The sequence below is a fragment of the Doryrhamphus excisus genome, chromosome 18 (genome assembly GCF_030265055.1).
Source record: "Doryrhamphus excisus isolate RoL2022-K1 chromosome 18, RoL_Dexc_1.0, whole genome shotgun sequence".
NCBI lineage: Eukaryota > Metazoa > Chordata > Actinopteri > Syngnathiformes > Syngnathidae > Doryrhamphus > Doryrhamphus excisus.
Genome location: NC_080483.1, coordinates 2111667 through 2136959, shown reverse-complemented (window position 1 = coordinate 2136959; position 25293 = coordinate 2111667). Strand labels below are relative to the sequence as shown.

Sequence of the window (25293 nt, the reverse complement as noted above, 5' to 3'; positions counted from 1 at the left end):
TAATTAAAGGGAATAATTGTACTATTTTGTTGATATTGTTAGATTATTATATTGCTCTATACATTGTTGACAAATAAGTTCATGCAAAATATTTTCAGTTTGACTAAAATCCTTGTCACGTGTTTTATTCCGATTATAATTATGACCAACAAATGAAAGGCAAACTCATAAAACCATTCAAGGTTTCTGAAAAACATAAAAGTATCGACCCCTGGCTCGATACCCACTTGACTTAATGTCAATTTGAATGGCGATCATTTCACTGTCTACTGTGGAAGTTGGAATCACGAATATCATCATGGTTTGTACACGTATGACTAATCTGAGTGGTCGCGTTGAAAGAAAATACATGTATATTTGATTTAAAAAAACATTGGGTAGTGATAGTTGAAAGTTGAATTCCTCAAAATAACCACAAAACAATGGAGTCTCAAATGACCTTTCTTGAGTCGATTACCTTGAACGCAGCTTTTTTTGAAGACACGCCCACTAAAAAAGCCCATTGGTTGCCGCCCACAAACTCCCTCAGCCAGGTGACTGGTGAAGAACAACACAACCACCTTCAAGACAGCACAACGTCACGCTTTAGCTAGGCTCGCAGCAACAACCCAAAAGGAATTATTGTTACACTTAAACTAAATATAGCCGCATTTCAGAGTCAATTTTCCGCTTCCGTGTAGCTTGCTATAGCGGAGCGTGGATATCCATGACACGGGCTTGTGACGTTCATAAACCAAACACAAGAAGACCGCAGTAGTGGGACGTCGACTCTACAGTTTTATTTTTTGTACCGGTAACGACGGTCAGTGTCGGTCAACATGTCGGAGGCGACCGGGGAAATGAAGCAGGCGAGCAAAGAGGTGAAAGAAAGCGAAAACGTCGCGGAGAAATATTCTGCCCTGACCGTGAGCAAGAACACCGAAATGAACATGGAAGAGCTCTCGTCCGCCTTTAGCGCGGTGCCTACCCACAAGCCGGTTAAGAAGGTAAGACTTTGTACGCAAAGAACTCCATTGCGTGGAAATAGTAACAGTTATAGTAAATAGTCGTACCCTGAAGGGAAAAACCGAAAGAGAAATACTTCAAGGCTTGTCACAAATGTGTCTATAGCCTATTTCAGGCAGTAATCGTATAATGAGCACTTAATACCTAGCTAACAGCTAACCCCTGTCAGCTAGTTTTCTATCCTCTCAATAAGCCTGTCACTTTCTTTTAGAGATGAATCCATTATCCGTCAATCAAAACCCGTCTCTCTAGCTGCCCTTAATCACCTTAGGAATTAACTACTATGATTTTGCACCAAAAATATTATTTTTATTTAACAATACTGTTTGTAAATACAAGAATACAAGAATAATTTACTCAACATTTTCTAGCAAGAAGAAGCTTTCACAAGATGTGATGTTGTGTAACAGCACATACTGTGTACTGTATGCCTGTAATTGTTTTGTAACATGGAAAACTCAATTAAAAAATGTATTTAATACCCAAGAGAGAAATATTATTATGGAGGACCAAAACTGCCAAAATAATAAATAAATAAATAAATAAAAGTGAAAATAAAAACAAAAATGAAATAAAAAAACAAAAAATTAAATACACAAAAATAAATATAAATGGAAATAAAAACAAAAATAAAAAATATACATAATTCTATTTATATATTTATTTTTGTATTTATTTCTACATTTATTTTTGTATTTATTTTTAATTTTTGAATCTTGTTTTTTATTTTTGTATTTATTTTTGCTTTTATTTATTTATTTATTTATTTATATATTTTTTATTTTTGTTTTTATTTCCATTTATATTTATTTATTTATTTATTTATTATTTTGGCAGTTTTGGTCCTCCATATATTATAGGCTTTTAGTGTATAAAATTGAGGCATTTTTATACATTTATATGGGGAATTACAGCCATACTTTGTTTATCGCAGTTAATTGGTTCCAGAGCCGCCCGCCCGCCATGAATGAATTCATATTATTATAATCATATTCAATATTAATAAATTGAATTGTTTTGTAGTTAGAACATAGAAAACCGGTTTATGACTTTCTAAATATTATGAGAGCCCTGTTGATATGAAATAACACCCCCGTAGTCACCTTTACACTGCTGTTATTGTTTGTTTACACCAGTGCTGAGCTGTAATGGCTACGGGATCACCGCCGGGACACAGGAGACGGTCATAGTCTTAACTATTAGCAAGCTAGCGAACTTACAATGTTATTTTTTTCTATTTTAAACGTATAAGATAGGGTTTAAAACAGAGTGCAAAGAAAGACATCCTATCCTATCCTATCATGTCATGGCTGACTCCATGCAGTGTGACTCTAATATAAAGTCATGTCTTATTGATGCCCATACTTTCAATATTTTATGACCAATCATATACCAGTCGGTTAGGAAAAACCCCAATTTGCATTTTATGCCATTGTGGAAGGCAACCCCAGTTAAACATGAATTACATTTACGGCGTCCAACCCTTCTTAGTAGTATGTTTACACAACATAAATGTTTATTTTTCAATTGTAAAGTAAAAAAACATGCATACACTTTTTTTTCATATGCAGGCATCCCTCACTTATCACGGTTAATCAGATTCAGACCCTATTTATAAATCATCTATTTCAGTGAGAGCATAGAAAGCCTGTTTATAATTTTTTCAACATTATTAGAGCCCTCCAGACATGTAATAACACCCCTATAGCTAACTCTACACTCTTATTGCCCAATACAGTAGCCATAATAAGAGAATATAAGATACAGTAAACCTCGGATATATCGGAAATTCGCTCACAACGGACAGATAAAAAAGAACCGATTTTTCTGTAATGTATTTCCAATAAAAATTCATTGCATATATCGGATTTTTTTATAACGGATTTCGCCTATTTCGGACAAAATCTCCAGTCCCGTTCCAATGCATTTCCATGAAATTTCCCTGGCATATATCGGATGGCCGCATCGTGGCGCTCCGATTCGCCGAATCGTGACAGGCCGCTATACGACGTCATTTGCAGCGTTTGCAGCGTTGCCTGCGCGTCCAGGTACATTGGAAACATAGTCAAGGAAGTGCCTTTTTATAACGGATAAAATCCAATTTACGCATATACCGGATATAAATCCGATTTATGCGTAAAACGGACATTTTCCGGTATACGCATATAACGGATTTCGCTTATATCGGACAAAACCAGTGGGAACAATTGAATCCGATATATCCGAGGTTTACTGTATAACTAAGCTTGTGTATTGCTGTAAATGTATTAGGGTGCTCGGGGAGACGAGCATGCGGTGAACAGGAAGTGACGTTCAGAATTGACTTTCAGCTTGGCATGGGTTACAGCCACTACAGTAGCGATTGTAGTGCCTGTTGTGAGATCATTTGTGAAGTCTTGTCACATTACAGTAACATTACTGACACCTAATGGCCAGTGTAGAATGCTGCATATCATCACAATGTCCTTGAATGTGTCTTCTGAATGCCTTGTATTTGTATTTTCAGTTCACTGAGCTGTTTATAATTTTTTTTTTGCCTAAGTATATACATTTTTTTTTCTAATGATATCCGGTGTTCAACTTGAGACAGCATGAATTATTAATTTTTGAAGTGAAGACGTGAAATTTGAATTATTTTCAGTAGGAAAACAGCAAAAGTTGAGAAATCTTTGAATGGGAAAAGGTAGCACCCCCTGTTGGACAAATGTCAAAATGTCCAAATTGAAATATTTACATTAGGTATGTCCAATAATGGATATTGGTATCGTTTTTTGATACATAAAAAATGATGGCAATTCTAAAAATCATCTAGCACAGGGGTCTCAAACATGCGGCCCGTGGGCCAAATGTGGCCCGCAGGACACTAGTTTGAGGCCCCCGCCTTGATATGAAAGTTCAATGTTAGTGCGGCCCGCGCAAATTTGATATGGATGCTGTATGGTATCATGTACCCAGAAAAAATGATTACGTTTGATTCATGTTCATGTTAAAGGTTAAATCACTGTTAATAGTTATCCTCCCTATCCGTGTGGAAGTGGTAAGTTTTTGGCTATTTAAGTTGAAAGGAAATAACTTGAAGGCTACCGTTTAGGTCGCTAGCTCTCTAGTTTGCGAGTTAGCATGTGTCTCAAGACCCTGCAGTTGCGCAATATGTTGTAAATAAAAAGAGTATAAATGTGACTATAGTCGTGTTTTGTCATGTCTACAGGGCTCTAATAATGCTTTGGTCATTTTAATCGGAAAAAAATCATTTGTCTACCCACCAACTGTATGTGGTTTATTAAGTTTTTATTATTATTATTATTATTATATTTATTTATTACTGATTGATTTTCTTTATTCTTGATTTATTTATTTATTTTTCATCTTATTTTGTGTATGAAAAATAAAAATTAAGATATTTGAGAACAGTGGAATGTTTTATCAGAGTTTTTCTTGTAGAAAATCGGAACCAAAGCAAAGTTTATTCATTTTTCTGTTTTTAATAAATGCGTTTTTTTTGGGGGGGGGGGGGGAACCTGATGCAGCCCAGTTTCACCCAGACCCTAGCTCCAGTGGCCCCCAAGTAAATTGAGTTTGAGACCCCTGCTCTACGAGGAAGAGAGATTATGAGCAGAGCCTACAATTTCAGGACAAAAACAATCATGTGGAGATTGAGCGAGATGCCGTTCGTGCTCTGAAGGCGAGCCAGACCCTCATCACCTTCATCCATCTCTGCTTTCAAGGATCCGCTACTAAACCCAACACGGCATACCAGCAAATATAACGCAGCAACAAAGAACAAGGGAAGGCAGTTTCCTCGAGATTTACATGACAAGAGACCGCATTCTTCACCCAGCGCAGGTTGGCACGGGTCAAAGGGTCCGAAAAACCCACCTGAATCCAGGGTTTTGTGTACCGTCCAGGAACAAGATACTGTCTCGCAATGCGCTTGGAATTCAGCATACCTTTGGAGACCTTTAGAGATGCCTTACACACTCATGTGTGATTATTATTTTCCATGGCGAGAGAACATACGCAAGGCTTTGCATTTTCGTGTCAATTGTTTCACGTTTGCCTTTTATGTTTTATTGTATTTTGAAGCAATAAAGTTGATTTAAAAAATAACAAAATTAAATAATACGATATTAAATTATATAAAATAAAAACAAATATATTTTTAAAATTATATACAAATATATTAATACTAAATATTTTTAAGCAATAAAGTAGATTTAAAAAATAACAAAATTAAATAATACGATATTAAATTATATAAAATAAAAACAAATATATTTAAAAAATTATATACAAATATATTAATACTAAATATTTTTTAAGCAATAAAGTTGATTAAAAAAATAACAAAATTAAATAATACAATATTAAATTATATAAAATAAAAACAAATATATTTTAAAAATTATATACAAATATATTAATACTAAATATTTTTTGAAGCAATAAAGTTGATTTAAAAAATAACAAAATTAAATAATACAATATTAAATTATATAAAATAAAAACAAATATATTTTAACAATTATATACAAATATATTATTACTAAATACTTTTTGAAGCAATAAAGTTGATTTAAAAAATAACAAAATTAAATATTACAATATTAAATCATATAAAATAAAAACAAATATATTTTAAAAATTATATACAAATATATTATTACAAAATATTGTTTAAAGCAATAAAGTTGATTTATAAAATAACAAAATTAAATAATACAATATTAAATTATATAAAATAAAAACAAATATATCTTAAAAATTATATACAAATATATTAATACTAAATATTTTTGAAGCAATAAAGTTGATTTAAAAATAACAAAATTAAATAATACAATATTAAATTATATAAAATAAAAACAAATATATCTTAAAAATTATATACAAATATATTATTACTAAATATTTTTGAAGCAATAAAATTGATTTAAAAAATAACAAAATTAAATCATACAATATTAAATTATATAAAATAAAAACAAATATATTTGTAAAAATTATACAATTATACAAATTATACAAATATATTAATATAAAATATTTTTTTAGGTAAAATTAAAAAAAACAGCAAACTCCTGCATTAGTCTTTTAATCCCATTGACGTCATGTTGATCAAACGCAGATACGGACACAGATGTCACATTTTAATCATAAAAAAGGTGTGAAATAACCAAAAAAGGGTTATATAACTGGTATTACTGTGGCTTGGTTTCCATTTTGTTGTTAATAACAGCATGTTATTTCACCATGACCAGTGCACTCTTACCCAATTACCTTGTACGACTGTATCGGACATGGGAAGAGTGATGCAATGGAGACCAGGTGCCCGTGAAAGTAATAACAGTTAACTGGACTCCGGGTTTGGCCGATCTGACCCACCGAAGGTTACACTTTTCTTGTGCACGCGCCAGCTTTCCGGCCACGTCTTCCTTGATCTTGGAAGCTTCACGCCTCCCCGACATATGCCGCCAAATCAAATGATAGTCATAAAAATAAAACTGTTATCAAGCTTTCCGTTGCCGCCCCGCTCGTTGTCTGACAACAAAGCCACTCCCCCTTGTTCCAACTTCAAAATGTGCTCAGCGTTTATCTGGCCTCGTTTGCATCAATGTCAGCCTAACCATCTCGCTGATGACCTCCTTTGGGTCACAGGCAACCGGACTTCACGCTGACGTGACACTGGGGACTTTAAAACCATTTTCAAAACCACTGGGCCGCATCAGGTTTTCCAAAAAAGAAAAATGCATTTATTAAGAACAGAAAAATGAATAAACTTTGCTTTGGTTTTGATTTTCTACAATAAAAGCTCTGATAAAACATTCCACTGTTCTCAAATATCTTACTTTTTATTTTTCTGCACAAAATAAGATGAAAAATAAATAAACAAATCAAGAATAAAGAAAATCAATCAATCAGTAATAAATAAATATAATAATAATAATAAAAACTTAAGAAAGCACATATAGTTGGTGGGTAGACAAATGATTTTTTTCAGATTAAAATTACCAAAGCATTATTAGAGCCCTGTAGACATGACAAAACACGACTATAGTCACATTTATACTCTTTTTATTTACAACATATTGCGCAACTGCAGGGTCTTGAGACACATGCTAACTCGCAAACTAGAGAGCTAGCGACCTAAACGATAGCCTTCAAGTTATTTCCTTTCAACTTAAATAGCCAAAAACTTACCACTTCCACACGGATAGGGAGGATAACTATTAACAGTTATTTAACCTTTAACATGAACATGAATCAAACGTAATAATTTTTTCTGGGTACATGATACCATACAGCATCCGTATCAAACTTGCGCGGGCCGCACTAACATTAAACTTTCATATCAAGGCGGGGGCCTCAAACTAGTGTCCTGCGGGCCACATTCGGCCCGTGGGCCGTGTGTTTGAGACCCCTGGTCTTGAGACACATGCTAACTCGCAAACTAGAGAGCTAGCGACCTAAACGGTAGCCTTCAAGTTATTTCCTTTCAACTTAAATAGCCAAAAACTTACCACTTCCACACGCATAGGGAGGATAACTATTAACAGTTATTTAACCTTTAACATGAACATGAATCAAACGTAAAATTTTTTTCTGGGTACATGATACCATACAGCATCCATATCAAACTTGCGCGGGCCCCACTAATAATTAAACTTTCATATCAAGGCGGGGGCCTCAAACTAGTGTCCTGCGGGCCACATTTGGCCCGCGGGCCGCGTGTTTGAGACCCCTGGTCTTGAGACACATTCTAACTCGCAAACTAGAGAGCTAGCGACCTAAACGGTAGCCTTCAAGTTATTTCCTTTCAACTTAAATAGCCAAAAAACTTACCACTTCCACACGGATAGGGAGGATAACTATTAACAGTTATTTAACCTTTAACATGAACATGAATCAAACGTAATCATTTTTTCTGGGTACATGATACCATACAGCATCCATATCAAACTTGCGCGGGCCGCACTAACATCAAACTTTCATATCGAGGCGGGGGCCTCAAACTAGTGTCCTGCGCGCCACATTTGGCCCGCGGGCCGCATGTTTGAGACCCCTGGTCAAGAGCCTTTGGAGCGACAGACCATGCGAGCAACTTTAACGCGCATTTTCTTTTCACCAGCAAATCCAGTTTGTGGAAGACAAGCAGGAGTTCAGCAGGTTCCCCACCAAAGCAGGCCGCCGTTCGCTGTCCCGCTCCATCTCCCAGTCGTCCACGGACAGCTACAGCTCCGGTACAAAGCCGTGCCGCTGTCTCATTTTCGTTCAGTTCACTTGTTGATATTTTCTTTGTACACCGCAGCCGCGTCTTACACCGACAGCTCGGACGACGAGACTTCCCCGCGGGACAAAACGCAGGTCAACTCCAAGGGCAGCAGCGACTTCTGCGTCAAGAACATTAAACAAGCCGAGTTCGGGAGACGGGAGATCGAGATAGCGGAACAAGGTCAGAAGTTCACGTTCAATATCATTTCATGCGAGTTTTTGCACCGATTTAATTAAATAAAATATTTGCCTTGTGTGGGCGGCACGGCGGTCGAGTGGTTAGCGCGCAGACCTCACAGCTAGGAGACCAGGGTTCAATTCCACCCTCGGCCATCTCTGTGTGGAGTTTGCATGTTCTCCCCGTGCATGCGTGGGTTTTTTCCGGGTACTCCACATTCCAAAAACATGCTAGGTTAATTAGCCACTCCAAATTGTCCATAGGTATGAATGTGAGTGTGAATGGTTGTTTGTCTATATGTGCCCTGTGATTGGCTGCATGGCCACCAGTCCAGGGTGGACCCCGCCTCTCGCCCCAAGACAGCTGGGATAGGCTCCAGCACCCCCTGTAACCCTCGTGAATGAATGAATGAATGAATTTGCCTTGTGTGGGCGGCACGGCGGTCGAGTGGTTAGCACGCAGACCTCACAGCTAGGAGACCAGGGTTCAATTCCACCCTCGGCCATCTCTGTGTGGAGTTTGCATGTTCTCCCCGTGCATGCGTGGGTTTTTTCCGGGTACTCCGGTTTCCTCCCACATTCCAAAAAAAACATGCTAGGTTAATTAGCCACTCCAAATTGCCCATAGGTATGAATGTGAGTGTGAATGGTTGTTTGTCTATATGTGCCCTGTGATTGGCTGCATGGCCACCAGTCCAGGGTGGACCCCGCCTCTCGCCCGAAGACAGCTGGGATAGGCTCCAGCACCCTCGAGAGGAAAAGCAGTAGAAAATGAATGAATGAATGAATTTGCCTTGTGTGGGCGGCACGGCGGTCGAGTGGTTAGCCCGCAGACCTCACAGCTAGGAGACCAGGGTTCAATTCCACCCTCGGCCATCTCTGTGTGGAGTTTGCATGTTCTCCCCGTGCATGCGTGGGTTTTCTCCGGGTACTCCGGTTTCCTCCCACATTCCAAAAAAACATGCTAGGTTAATTAGCGACTCCAAATTGTCCATAGGTATGAATGTGAGTGTGAATGGTTGTTTGTCTATATGTGCCCTGGGATTGGCTGCCCCTGCGACCCTCGTGAGGATAAGCGTTAGAAAATGAATTGAATGAATTTGCCTTGTGTGGGCGGCACGGCGGTCGAGTGGTTAGCGCGCAGACCTCACAGCTAGAAGACCAGGGTTCAATTCCACCCTCGGCCATCTCTGTGTGGAGTTTTCTGCGTGGGTTTTCCTCCCACATTCCAAAAAACATGCTAGGTTAATTAGCCACTCCAAATTGTCCATAGGTATGAATGTGAGTGTGAATGGTTGTTTGTCTACATGTGCCCTGTGATTGGCTGGTGACCAGGCGACCAGGTAGAAAATGAATGACTGAATGAATTTGCCTCGTGTGTGTCTCGCCGACCTTGTTCTTTTCGCTCTCTCCCACTCATGGCGCCAAAACGTTCTGTTCTGTTCTCAGACATGTCGGCGCTGCTGGCTCTCCGGAAGAGAGCGCAGAGTGAGAAACCGTTGGCAGGCGCCAAAATTGTGGGCTGCACGCACATCACCGCACAGACGGCGGTGAGATATTTCTTTGTCTTGCAGCTTTAGCGTAGCTGTCACTTTATTATATAACAATTTGAATTTGTTGTGTTTATTTCTATTGTTGATGTGAGACTTGTATTTTTTTTTTTTTGGGTTCTTCATCTTCTCTGCGGTTTCAGGTGCTGATCGAGACTCTGGTGGCTCTCGGCGCACAGTGCCGCTGGACCGCCTGCAACATTTACTCCACGCAGAACGAAGTGGCCGCTGCCCTGTCAGAGATAGGTAAACAGTCAAGGACACAAACACTTGTACTACAGGGGTCCGTTTTTGGGAATGTTCACGGAAGATGTGAATCATTTCACACTCGAGGAGGCCATTATCAAGCGGTCGCTAAGCGATGGGTCAAAGTATGTTGTTAATGCCGCCGTCGATCACGCCGCCGGCGGTCTGACGTGGCTGCAGGATCAGGAGTAAGGACTGCTGGTTGCTGAGTTGTGGTGGTAGCGCTTTGGGTTTTTAACAAGAAGACTAAAAAAATAAAAATGGCAGCAAAATGTTTTAAATCTGTAGTAATTTTAGAAGAACCAGGTCAAAATACTAAGCGAAAAAAGCCATAATTTTTATGGGAATAACCTAACATTAAGAGGAAAAATTAGGTCATTTTAGTAGCGTATTTTTTTTAATTTTTTTTTAATTTGGGCAAATATGTGAAACATTACAGTGCATTTCTTACATCAATCAAAATATAACTTTCCATTATTTACATTTGTATTCAACTATCTGATCCCAAGCCCAAAAGGAGTAGGCTGAGTAGGCCCTGTTATTATTATTATTATTATTATTATTATTATTATTATTATTATTATTATTATTATTATTATTATTATTATTATTATTATTATTATTATTATTATTATTATTATTATTATTATTATTATTATTATTATTATTATTATTATTATTATCATTATTATCATTATTGTTATAATCTTTATTATTATTACCATCATTATAGTCAGAATTCATATTACCATTTTCATCATTATAGTTAAAATTTTGTGATTTTTTTATTTTTTATTTTTAATTATTTAATTTTACAGATTTGAAATATTTACAATTTGAAATATTAAAAGAAAAAAAATATGTTATTTAAAAGAAAAATCACAATATTGGAAACAAAACGACTCTAATAGTAATTGTTGGAATCATATTCTAATCATCATATCATCATATCATAATTTGTTGGAAAATTAGCTTGCAGAAAAAGTTCTAACATGAGAATAAAGTCAAAATATCATGCGTATAATGTCAGAATTACAAGAAGAAAATTGGCAAGAAGGAAATTAAAGTAGTTGTAAAATGATTCCAAAGTCCAGATATTAGAAGAAAAACAAGAATCACCTTAAAATATGAGGAAAAATATTGTCATTTTAGTAGCGCAGAGTTGAAATATCAAAGCCAAATCTGATATATTTAAAAAGTTGAATTATTATGTGAAACAAAACAAAATCAAGTTGTAATTTTTTGGAAAATTAGGTTGGGGGGAAAAAGTTACCAAGTCATGAAGTCAGCCATGGCATGTCAAAAAGTTCTCCTCCCATTCTGTGTGGAAGTGGTAAGTTTTTTTTTTGCTTCCTACGTTTGGAAGAAATCAGTTCGAGGCTAACTGGTTAGCTCGCTAGCTTTCCAGCTTCTTAGCTCTCTGGAGAATGAGTGGTGTAAACGAATAATGGGAGTGTAAAGGTCACTATAGGGGTGTTATGTCATGTGTACAGGGCTCTAGTAATGTCGAAAACTGTATTTCTAAACTCATGAACAGGTTTTCTTTGCTCAAACCTCCCTTCTTGAAGCTTTGCATCGTTTTTCTCGTAAATGTACGACTTTATTCTCGTACTATTACTGCTTTCATGCTAGTAAATGTGGCCCTACCACTCCGTCATAGAGATGCAGCTTTTTTCTTGGAGGGGGGGGGGGAATTAGGGTGCATCAAAAAACACAATTATTGAATTTTGATATGGCTGAGTACTAAAAGTGTTCCAATATATGTAGAAACAACACATACAAAATATTTTTCCAATACTGTTTTTGTGGAATAAAGTGGTGAACAGTTCAATGTACATATTACTAGCAAATTTGTGGTTTTGTCTTTGTAATTTGAATAATTTGTAGCCATATTTATAGGTATTTAGTGCTCATTGCCTCTACTGTAGCTAACATTAGCTAGCTACAGTTTGCTAATGACAGTTAGCTAATAGCTGAGTAAGCATAACATCAAAAACAATAATATATAGTAGACAGTATTGCTGACGCTTCATATTTATTGAGAGTAGTACTGTAGTACTACATAATCTGATATACACTTGTCCATTTATTATTTTAGACACTGTTTAGTGCTCATTGCCTCTACTGTAGCTAACATTAGCTAGCTACAGTTTGCTAATGACAGTTAGCTAATAGCTGAGCAAGCATAACATCCAAAACAGTAATATATAGTAGACAGTATTGCTGACGCTTCATATTTATTGAGAGTAGTACTGTAGTACTACATAATCTGATATACACTTGTCCATTTATTATTTTAGACACTGTTTAGTGCTCATTGCCTCTACTGTAGCTAACATTAGCTAGCTACAGTTTGCTAATGACAGTTAGCTAATAGCTGAGCAAGCATAACATCAACAAGAGTAATATAGAGTAGACAGTATTGCTGATGCTTCATATTTATTGAGAGTAGTACTGTAGTCCTACATAATCTGATATACACTTGTCCATTTATTATTTTAGACACTGTTTAGTGCTCATTGCCTCTACTGTAGCTAACATTAGCTAGCTACAGTTTGCTAATGACAGTTAGCTAATAGCTGAGCAAGCATAACATCAACAAGAGTAATATAGAGTAGACAGTATTGCTGATGCTTCATATTTATTGAGAGTAGTACTGTAGTCCTACATAATCTGATATACACTTGTCCATTTATTATTTTAGACACTGTTTAGTGCTCATTGCCTCTACTGTAGCTAGCTAATGTTAGCTACTATTTATTTAGCTATTTATTGATATGTAATTCTATTTATATATTTATTTTTGTATTTATTTCTACATTTATTTTTGTATTTATTTTTAATTTTTGAATCTTGTTTTTTATTTTTGTATTTATTTTTGCTTTTATTTATTTATTCATGTATATATTTTTTTATTTTTGTTTTTATTTCCATTTATATTAATTTTTTTGTATTTAATTTTTTCATTTTTTCTTGTTTTTATTTCCACTTTTATTTATTTATTTATTTATTATTTTGGCAGTTTTGGTCCTCCATACATGTGTTGCTTTACAAAATATCAAAGTTGCATCCTTTATATTTCACTCCGTGGCCCTTGGTGGAAAAGGTTTGGACACCCCCGACCTACAGTATGTGGTATCTTCCAGGTGTGGCTGTGTTCGCCTGGAAGGGGGAGTCTGAGGACGACTTCTGGTGGTGCATCGATCGCTGTGTCAACAACGAGGGATGGCAGCCCAACATGGTATACATGCGTATACCGTATGCAGCCGCCATAACACAGAAATCATAAATAAATATCTTCCCTCTCTTGCTTCTTAGATCCTGGATGACGGAGGTGACCTGACGCACTGGATGTACAAGAAATACCCAAATGTATTCAAGAAGATCCGAGGCATCGTCGAGGAGAGCGTCACCGGGGTTCACAGGTCAAATAAATACACCAGCGCACCCGGAGCGCACCAGAAGTGAGGCCGGCCGTCGATTAACTACCTTGTCGTTGTATCAGGTTGTATCAGCTCTCCAAAGCGGGCAAACTATGCGTGCCGGCCATGAACGTCAACGATTCTGTCACAAAGCAGAAGTTTGACAACCTGTACTGCTGCAGAGAATCCATCTTGGACGGGTGAGTGAGTGGAGCGCACCCCCTTGCGGTGCGTGATGTTTGTTTGGCAGCTCGACAAACGCAGCGCAGTTGGAGCTCGTGATAGGTCAGCCGTGTAAACAGTAATAGCTCTGTTCATTTTTTCACCGAGGCCGCCTATGAATACTTCAGCGCTCTTTCACAACGTGCGTGCAGCTCAGGAATGAGTCCGCCGTCCCGCAACCCCCTTGTCATTTATTGCTTCCCTCGGATGAATCATCTGCCAGACGGTGTTAATGTTGCAAGTGTTCCGTCCATCATCAACTCGGTAGAGAACAACCGTAGTCACTGTCTTTATTTAACACAGTTATTGTTATTTAGACCAACCTTTTTTTGAGTCATGAGTCAAAAATCTTGCGGCGCACCATTAAACAAAAATGTTACAAAATGTCACCACGACCTCACAGGTACAGTAAACTTTGTTGATCATGTTTGAAACAAATAATGAATATGTGAAACTACTTGACATCAAAAAATTTGTGCACTTTATTTGTGCATTGTTATTACTATATAGTAATAACAATGGGGGGAATCTAAATTTGACAATAATGACTTTTTAATATTACAGGAAAAAAATATTATATACACATATCATATACACATATTACACAAAAAATCATAACATGAAAATAAAGTTGTAATATTGCAAGGGTGAACAATTGCAATGTTATTAGAATTAAGTTAAAAAAATATATATGTATATATTTTTTATATATATATTTATTTTATGAGAATAAAGTAATAATGGGGGGAATCTAAATTTGACAATAATGACTTTTTAATATTACAGGAAAAAAATATTATATACAGATATTATATACACATATTACACAAAAATCATAACATGAAAATAAAGTTGTAATATTGCAAGGGTGAACAATTGCAATGTTATTAGAATTAAGTTTACATTTTTTTTAAATATATATATATTTTTATATATTTTTTTATATATAGTAATAACAATGGGGGGAATCTAAATTTGACAATAATGACTTTTTAATATTACAGGAAAAAAATATTATATACACATATTATATACACATATTACACAAAAAATTCATAACATGAAAATAAAGTTGTAATATTGCAAGGGTGAACATTATTAGAATTAAGTTAAAAAATATATTTAAAAAATATATATATTTATTTATGTATTTATTTTATGAGGATAAAGTAATAATAATGGGGGGAATCTAAATTTGACAATAATGACTTTTTAATATTACAGGAAAAAAATATTATATACACATATTACACAAAAAATCATAACATGAAAATAAAGTTGTAATATTGCAAGGGTGAACATTATTAGAATTAAGTTAAAAAAATATACAAAAAAAATATATATATATTTATTTATTTATTTTATGAGAATAAAGTAATAATAATGGGGGGAATCTAAATTTGACAATAATGACTTTTTAATATTACAGGGGGAAAAAATCCTAATACTAATATGCACCAATGTGCTAACTGCTATGTGTGTCTCCATTGTATTCAGCTTGAAGAGAACCACAGATGTCATGTTTGGAGGCAAACAGGTGGTGGTGTGCGGCTACGGCGAGGTGAGATGTGCGGCACTCCTGACGTCACCCCCCCCCCCCCCCCCACCCCCACCGTGCTCCCAAACGCAGCGTTCACACCGTTTGAGCACGTTGATCAACAGCAGCACGTTTCACAGCGCAGCGTCTCTCCTCCTCGCAGGTTGGGAAAGGTTGTTGCGCCGCGCTGAAAGCTCTGGGCGCCATCGTCTACATTACTGAGATTGACCCCATTTGTGCGCTACAAGCATGGTGAGCGTCGCCCGCGATGTACACTCACACTTGGCGTGCATTGCAGAACGCTAACCGAATCTTGTGCATCTTTGCGACAGCATGGACGGATTCAGGGTGGTGAAGCTGAACGAGGTCATCCGCCAGGTTGATATCATCATCACGTGCACTGGTAAACTCGTCCTCTTCTAGTCCTTAAACGACGTGGCACTCATGGACACAACCCCTCTGTGCAGGAAACAAGAACGTGGTCACCAGGGACCAGCTGGACCGCATGAAAAACGGCTCCATTGTGTGCAACATGGGTCACTCCAACACGGAGATCGATGTGGTAAGTATCTTTTCATATGAAACAGCGTATTGGAGCAAGCACCCATGGTGAAATATCGTCCAGGCAAGCCTTCGCACGCCCGAGCTGACTTGGGAGAGAGTGCGCTCCCAAGTGGATCATGTCATTTGGCCTGACGGCAAGAGAGTCATCCTGCTGGCTGAGGTGAACACACGCCGCCATTGCCCTTATTTACAAAGCATTATTTACAAAGCACGCAACGCTTTTTCTTTTTTAGGGACGTCTCCTCAACCTCAGCTGCTCTACCGTTCCCACCTTTGTCCTGTCCATCACAGCAACCACCCAGGTAACCAAATTAGTCACAAGTCAGCCTCAGAGCCATGTGCTTCAGGGTTCGGGGGGGCGGGGTGTCTCGGGTTGAGGGTGAAACCCACCTCTTGCCGCTCAAAAGTCAGCTGGGATAGACTCCAGCTCTCATGCAAGCAAGTAACAGGATGAGCAGGAGAAAATAATCACCCCCCCCTCTCCCCCGGTAAGATTAAAAATAGTCCTGCTGCCCTTATTTTTAAGCTCTACAATATTACTATTGTATTCTCATAACATTACGATTTCTTTCTTGTAATATTACAATTTTATTCTCATAAAACTATCACAATATTATGATTTTTTTCTAAAATATTTAACAAATATTTTATATTTGTTTTAAAATATATTTTATATTTTATTTTATATATTTTTTAGTTTATTTTATATTTTTTTAAAATATATTTTATATTTTTTCTAAAATATTTAACAAATATGTTATATTTGTTAAATATTTAATCATAATAATTATGATTTATTATGATTTTTTCTAAAATATTTAACAAATATTTTATATTTGTTTTAAAATACATTTTATATTTTATTTTATATATTTTTTATTTTTTTTATTTTTTTAAATATATTTTATATTTTTTCTAAAATATTTAACAAATATTTTATATTTGTTAAATATTTAATCATAATAATTATGATTTATTATGATTTTTTTCTAAAATATTTAACAAATATTTTATATTTGTTTTAAAATATATTTTATATTTTATTTTATATTTTTTTATTTTATTTTATATTTTTAAAGTATATTTTATATTTTTTCTAAAATATTTAACAAATATTTTATATTTGTTAAATATTTAATCATAATAATTATGATTTATTATGATTTTTTTCTAAAATATTTAACAAATATTTTATATTTGTTTTAAAATATATTTTATATTTTATTTTATATTTTTTTTATTTTATTTTATATTTTTTAAAATATATTATATATTTTTTCTAAAATATTTAACAAATATTTTATATTTGTTAAATATTTAATCATAATAATTATGATTTATTATGATTTTTTTTCTAAAATATTTAACAAATATTTTATATTTGTTATAAAACTCTGGGAAGCCGGTATCACGTGATGTTGATGTTTACGTTTTACCGGGCATGCCCTATTGACTATTCTGGTTGATTTTCACGGTGCATGTTTGATAACAGTTTGATACCGATTAAAGTAGTCTTTGTACAGCTTGGAAAACCACGCACAGTCGTCCCTCGCTATATCAGAGTTTTTCCAAAATATAATTATTGTTATATTATTATAAGTCCCAAAATATTGAAAGACACGTTACATGTAGTATTGCTGTCACTCGGCATCATCAGTAATGTTATGAGACATGACGTTAGTTAGATGACATGAAATAGAAATGCAGCGACTGAGAGCGGGGAAGAAAAGGTTCTCCTCTTATTCTGTGTGGAAGTGGTTTCGTTTTGGGCTTTTTTTTGGTCCTTTTTTCCCCTCCATTTGAAACACTTTCTTCAGTTTAGAGTACGGTTAGTAAACAGGAGGGGCCGACTAGTTAGCTCGTCTCTCCGTTAGCCTGCGCAACGTTATGTAAACAAAGAGTAATGGAGTGCAAAAGGCGACTATAGGGGTTTTAGTTCACGTCTACAGGCTTCTAATAATGTCGAAACTGGCATTTAGATGGTCATAAACACGTTTTCTTGAAAATAGTCACTTTATTAAACATTGAATCCTCACGGGATTGGAACCAATTAACCGCCACCAACGAGTTATTGCTGTAAATCTACTGTCGTCTCTAATTATTCCTTTGTTCATGGCGGTTAATTGGTTACAGACCCGACAGTCGCAGGTGGAGTTCCTCAAAGTAGGATTTATAAATGGAAAAAGAGCATAGAATTCCTGATTATGAGCTTCTAAATAGGTTTTTATTAACATTATTAGAGCCCTCTGTACATGAAATAACACCCCTATAGTGATCTTTACACTCTATTTACACAATAAAGTGGATATAATAAGAGAAAATACGGCATAAATGAGACTGTAGGCTGTAAATGTGTTCTGGTGGGAGGGGCCAGACAGGAAGTGACATCGCCCGTCCAGAGTCGGTGTTTAGCTTAGATTGCTATGGATTGCTATGGATTGCTATGGATTATTGTGCCTGTTGTGACATCGGTCAAACCTGCAATCCAAGCCTGTTGTTGTTCTGGTGCTTGTGTGTCTCGGTGAACATCACAGTAATGTTACTGACACCTAGTGGCCAGTGTAGAATGCTACATACGTATATACGTAATGTCTTTGAATGCATCTTCTGAATGCCAGATATTTTTTTTCACTTCATATTGCCTAAAAATGATTAATTTAGGAAAAAATAAGTACATTTGCTTAAACATGCATTTTTTTGCAAATGATAGGCCATATTCAAACATGGAATAGCATGATTTATGTTATGATTGATGTTATGTTGCGAGTGTTTCTTTATGAGTCCTGCGCTCTTTCCAGGCCCTGGCCATGATCGAGCTGTACAACGCCCCCGAGGGACGATACAAGCAGGACGTTTATCTGCTTCCCAAGAAAATGGGTACGGATATTATACATTCTTTGATTTGACATTATTTTGAAATATCAAAAGAGACCAGAAACGATGCCTTACAGAGTCCTATCTGCAGTAATTGTAGCGTTCTTCCAAAATCTAGACGAATACGTGGCTAGCCTACATCTGGCAACCTTTGACGCCCACCTGACCGAGCTCAGCGATGAGCAGGCGAAATATTTGGGCCTCAATAAGAACGGTCCTTTTAAACCCAACTACTACAGGTAAGCTGTTGTTTTACATATATATTATATATTAGGGAGTATCGCACTGATAAGTATCGGCCCTATATCAGCAGAAAAATGCGATATCGGTATTGGATTGGTGTGAGAAAGTGTGTCTGTATACAGTCGTCCCACTAAGTTCCCCTGGGGACCACATTTATTGTGACACACATCTTAACCCTTCGATGCACGAGTGACTGAACCCTACACTCTTCCATACGTGGATCAAAAATCACCCATACTAGAATCAATATTTTTATGCCAATTTTGCCATTTTGGTTAAGAATAATCACTTGTATGATATTTAGTATTATATTTAGGATCACACAAGAATGATTTCATGTCAGAAACATCTTCATTTTTCACTTTTTTACATCTTTGAAAAAGAAAATGACCCCGTACAACAATAGAAAATGTGAGCATCCATTGTGTGTTGCATAAATTTAAGTTAAAAATGTGAATGGTATGATATCAAAAATATGATTTTTGAGGAATACCTGGAATATGAAAAGATTTTAAAAAATTTCATTACAAAGATATTTCAAGAAAACAACCTGACCGGGTCATTTTTGACCCACTTATGGAAGGTTGGGGTAGTAACACAAAAACTAAAATTTCTTAAAATTCATAAAAGTTAAAAATGTGTGATATCAAAAACATGTTTCTTTTTAGGAATACCTGGAATATGAAATGATAAAAAATTTTCATTACGAAGATATTTCAAGAAAACAACCTGACCGGGTCATTTTTGACCCACTTATGGAAGGTTGGGGTAGTAACACAAAAGCTAAAATTTCTTAAAATGTATAAAAGGTAAGTTAAAAATGTGAATGGCATAATATCAAAAACATGTTTTTTGAGGAATACCTGGAATATGAAATGATAAAAAAATTTCATTACGAAGATATTTCAAGAAAACAACCTGACCGGGTCATTTTTGACCCACTTATGGAAGGTTGGGGTAGTAACACAAAAACTAAAATTTCTTAAAATATATAAAAGGTAAGTTAAAAATGTGAACGGCATGATATCAAAAACATGTTTTTTGAGGAATACCTGGAATATGAAATGATAACAATTTTTCATTACGAAGATATTTCAAGAAAACAACCTGACCGGGTCATTTTTGACCCACTTATGGAAGGTTGGGGTAGTAACACAAAAACTACAATTTCTTAAAATGTATAAAAGATAAGTTAAAAATGTGAATGGCATGATATCAAAAACATGTTTTTTGAGGAATACCTGGAATATGAAATAATCACATTTCGCCCAAATTGACTCGAGGGACGACTGTATACAGAAATACTGTATATAATACTGTATAAAATAATGATTTTAAGTTATATTTTTCCCAACCACGTTTCTTTTTTTGGCGTCTCACAGATATTAGTCTGCAATAAGCCACGCCCACGTGTAGAGGACCACCACGTGTTGAGGACACATCGGTGTATCTCCTACTTGCTGTTCTTCTACTTAGCGTACGAGTGTGTCACAGTTCTATTAGTCCGCCGTCGTCGCTACCACAACCAATACACAATCCCGTGTACTGCGTCCATATCAGCCAGCCACTTGGCATACTTTTTGCATCCATATCTTTTCCGATGATGTGCCAAATAAGTGGAAGGGAAGGGTTTGGGATTTTACAATATGTGGATTCTCTTTGGTTTTACGCGACAAAAATAATCAATTTTCTGGGATGTGAAGCCATCTTTCAAAACGTGACCGGACTTTACTCATTTTAAAACGACTGAATGGTTAAAAGTGATGTGGACCAAACTGATGCTTCTAAATGAGCCATAAAATCATTAATTAATTAATTAATTTATTTTATTATTTTTTTATTATTTTTCATTATTTTTATTTTTTGTATTTGGATTTTTTTCCTCCCCAAATTTTACTCGTTATTACACTTGTGGATTTTTTGGTCCAATTTTTTTAAATTCTATTTTTTAATTAAAAAAAAATAATTTTAATTTTTAATTTTTTTAAAATTTATTTTTTTTCAATTTTTATGTTTTCCTCCAAAGATTTTACTCATGATTAAAAAAAATTCCTGTCCTGGTAGAATTTTTTTGGTCCAAAAATTTTTTCTTTTAATTAGATTTTTTTCATTTTGAAATTCCTATAAATTTATTTTTTAGTCTTTTTTTTTCCCTACAAAAATAGGCCTGTTTTTCCTGCAAAAAAAATGAGTCTGCAATAATTCATAAGTGTGTGATAATACAGGTAAAATGTACAACGTGACTTGACGTGACGTCAGTGCAAGATGGTGACTCATCTCCTGTGTGAGGGGGGGAAAAAAGTAAAAAAAAAAAAATTATTTTTAATAAAAATGAACATTTTTGTAGGCGTCTCTAGTACTCACAGTTTGCCATTAACCCCAGCAAAGGGTGTGGATCTACTATATTTTATTATTAATTATTATACTAATCACATGTGTTAACTTATTATTAAATTAAATCAATTGTTACTAATTAATACTGTATTAATTTGCTGGCCCTGTAAACTGAATACATTCCAATGACGAGCTAGAGCAGGGGTGTCCAAACATTTTTCATAGAGGGCCACATACTGAAAAATGATTTTTTTTTTTATATTTTGACTTTATATAGTATATTATATATATATAATATTTAGACTTTATTCCCGTACTTTTTTTTTACTTTATTCTTATATTATTATGACTTTATTCTCATAATGTTTTACTTAATTCCTGTAATATTTTGACTTTAATCTCAGAATATTTTGACTCTATTCTCATCATATTTTGACTTTATTCTCATCATATTTTGACTTTATTTCTCATCATATTTTGACTTTATGCTCATCATATTTTGACTTTATTCTCATCATATTTTGACTTTGTTCTCAAAATATTTTGACTTTAATTTCATGATATTTTGACTTTATTCCTGTAATATTTTGACTTTATGCTCATCATATTTTGACTTTATTCTCAAAATATTTTGACTTTATTCTCAAAATATTTTGACTTTATTCCCGTAATATTTTGACTTTAATGTCATGATATTTTGACTTTATTCCCGTAATATTTTGACTTTATGCTCATCATATTTTGACTTTATTCACGTAATATTTTCACTGTATTCCCGTAATATTTTGACTTTATTCTCATCATATTTTGACTTTATTCTTGCAATGTCATGACTTTTTCCTATCAACCAAATTTTCCTTTTGCCTTGTTTGATTCTCATAATATTACCACTTTTCAAAACAACATATTTTTTATTTAATATTTCACCTATATGCTATTAAAAGGACATTATTTTTCTTCATGAGATTATGAGTTTATTCTGGTAAAATTGTGGCTTTTTTTCCTCATGAAAACAATTTTTTTTTTACTTTATTCTCATTTTTTCGTTTCCAACCATTTCAACTTTCTCCTAGCAAATTGTTTTCTCGTAGATATGATCTCCAAAACATTTTGATTTTATATTTGTACCATAACTTTTTCCACAACCAAATTTTCCAAAAAAAAAGAACTTCATTCATTGTTTTATTTGTTTCACTTAATATTTTTTGATTTTGAAAAAATAACATCCATTCATTTTCTATGCCACTGATCCTATAAATAAATTGTTTTCATTGAAATTTTCAATTTTATGGTACTTAAATTGTGTTTTTATTTTTTAGTCTCGTAAAATTACAACATTACAAAATTACAATTTTAATATTTGTAATATCTTTTTGTAAAATTACTGCAAATATGTTAATTTTGCTGTGTTTTTTTTTAGTTTTATTATTAAATTCTATTTTTAAATTGTGCTACAAACACACTTTGGACACCCCTGAACTAGTGAGCGCTCCGACTCGTCTCTGCTGACGCCAATGGGGTGAATTTCCGACAAAGTGCGATATAGCAGTCATGGATCCACCTCAGGGTATTCGGATTTCAGCATTGATGTCATTTTTGTTTTGTTTTTTTTCGCAAAAAAACACAACACAACACAGGCTTGTTATTCGTGCAATTAATATTAATTATTTTCACTTGTACTTGGGGTTTAATGAAGGAGTACATATTGCAATATCTGCAGAATACTGCCTTGGCTTAGAAGACAATTTCATCACCTTTAGCATACGTGTATTGAAAAATAGCATACAAGCCAAAGGTACACAAGGACACCGTTGTCACTGTAACCATGGTTACTGGCCAGTTTTACAGTGCCTTGTGAATCACTTAGTACAGTTTGTATCAGCAAGTGCATGCGTGTGTGTGCTTTTTTTCTCCGTTGTGAATCCGCTATGCATTTTTCTTCTGTCCAAAGTATTTGATTGGTGGAGAGTCGTTACTATTTTATTCTCTTGACTACTAATCACAAAGAGCACTTAACATGCCTTTTCTGATATAACGAATAATAACTATTTTACCCGTGTATCATGTCATGTGTTTATTTTTTAGATCATTGCATACAAATATGCACACCACTGTGATTTTTACCATTGCACAATTAATTACTGGTTTGTAGTTTTTGACGTGAAAGGCAAACTTCTGTATGTGATTTCTTAACTTAATGAACTAATGATAGGCTGTGGAACACTGCAACTGTGATTTAGTTTTAAAACACAAAACTATACTATACGTATTCTGGAAAATGATGTGCACATATTCCCCTTAATAAAATGCTGGTAACTTAGTCCATTGTTTTTGTCCTTGTACCCTTTATACCAATATACAGTGACATGATTAGTCTATACCAGGGGTCTCAAACATGCGGCCCGCGGGCCAAATGTGGCCCGCAGGACACTAGTTTGAGGCCCCCGCCTTGATATGAAAGTTTAATGTCAGTGCGGCCCGCACTGCTGTATGGTATCATGTACCCAGAAAAAATTATTACGTTTGATTCATGTTCATGTTAAAGGTTAAATAACTGTTAATAGTTATCCTCCCTATCCGTGTGGAAGTGGTAAGTTTTTGGTTATTTAAGTTGAAAGGAAATAACTTGAAGGCTACCGTTTAGGTCGCTAGCTCTCTAGTTAGCGAGTTAGCATGTGTCTCAAGACCAGGGGTCTCAAACACGTGGCCCGCGGGCCAAATGTGGCCCGCAGGACACTAGTTTGAGGCCCCCGCCTTGATATGAAAGTTTAATGCTAGTGCGGCCCCCGCAAGTTTGATACGGATGCTGTATGGTATCATGTACCCAGAAAAAATGATTACGTTTGATTCATGTTCATGTTAAAGGTTAAATAACTGTTAATAGTTATCCTCCCTATCCGTGTGGAAGTGGTAAGTTTTTGGCTATTTAAGTTGAAAGGAAATAACTTGGAGGCTACCGTTTAGGTCGCTAGCTCTCTAGTTTGCGAGTTAGCATGTGTCTCAAGACCAGGGGTCTCAAACACACGGCTCGCGGGCCAAATGTGGCCCGCAGGACACTAGTTTGAGGCCCCCGCCTCGATATGAAAGTTTAATGTTAGTGCGGCCCGCGCAAGTTTGATATGGATGCTGTATGGTATCATGTACCCAGAAAAAATGATTACGTTTGATTCATGTTCATGTTAAAGGTTAAATAACTGTTAATAGTTATCCTCCCTATCCGTGTGGAAGTGGTAAGTTTTTTGCTATTGAAGTTGAAAGGAAATAACTTGAAGGCTACCGTTTAGGTCGCTAGCTCTCTAGTTTGCGAGTTAGCATGTGTCTCAAGACCCTGCAGTTGCGCAATATGTTGTAAATAAAAAGAGTATAAATGTGACTATAGTCGTGTTTTGTCATGTCTACAGGGCTCTAATAATGCTTTGTTCATTTTAATCTGAAAAAAATCATTTGTCTACCCACCAACTATATGTGCTTTCTTAAGTTTTTATTATTATTATTATATTTATTTATTACTAATTGATTTTCTTTATTCTTGATTTATTTATTTTTCATCTTATTTTGTGTAGAAAAATAAAAATTAAGATATTTGAGAACAGTGGAATGTTTTATCAGAGCTTTTATTGTAGAAAATCAGAACCAAAGCAAAGTTTATTCATTTTTCTGTTTTTAATAAATGCGTTTTTTTTTTTTTTTTGGAAAACCTAATGCGGCCCAGTCCCACCAAGACCCTAGCTCCAGTGGCTCCCAAATAAATTGAGTTTGAGACCCCTGTTCCATACCTTTTAATTGTAAAGGTATTCTAACATGGAGAGACAAAATATAAAAAAAAAAATCCAGAAAATAACTTCAAAGA

At 35.1% G+C, this 25293-nt stretch overlaps 1 protein-coding gene across 2 annotated transcripts; it reads left to right on the top strand.

The window, feature by feature from the left end:
* Positions 1 to 516: 516 nt before the first annotated feature.
* LOC131105825 (S-adenosylhomocysteine hydrolase-like protein 1) lies at positions 517 to 23438 on the top strand. Of its 2 annotated transcripts, XM_058054199.1 has the most exons (17): positions 518 to 986; positions 8132 to 8243; positions 8312 to 8455; positions 9901 to 10001; positions 10145 to 10247; positions 13394 to 13488; positions 13566 to 13672; positions 13753 to 13869; positions 15389 to 15452; positions 15592 to 15680; positions 15761 to 15831; positions 15896 to 15990; positions 16054 to 16152; positions 16226 to 16294; positions 18791 to 18869; positions 18985 to 19105; positions 20492 to 23438. In XM_058054199.1, the coding sequence occupies exons 1-17, from the start codon at positions 819 to 821 to the stop codon at positions 20496 to 20498; spliced, it is 1641 nt and encodes a 546-aa protein (XP_057910182.1). In that variant the 5' UTR covers positions 518 to 818; the 3' UTR covers positions 20499 to 23438. The 2 variants fall into 2 exon arrangements, with proteins under 2 accessions (XP_057910183.1, XP_057910182.1); XM_058054200.1 differs by lacking the exon at positions 20492 to 23438 and having other exon boundaries at positions 517 to 986; positions 18985 to 19109.
* Positions 23439 to 25293: the final 1855 nt, after the last annotated feature.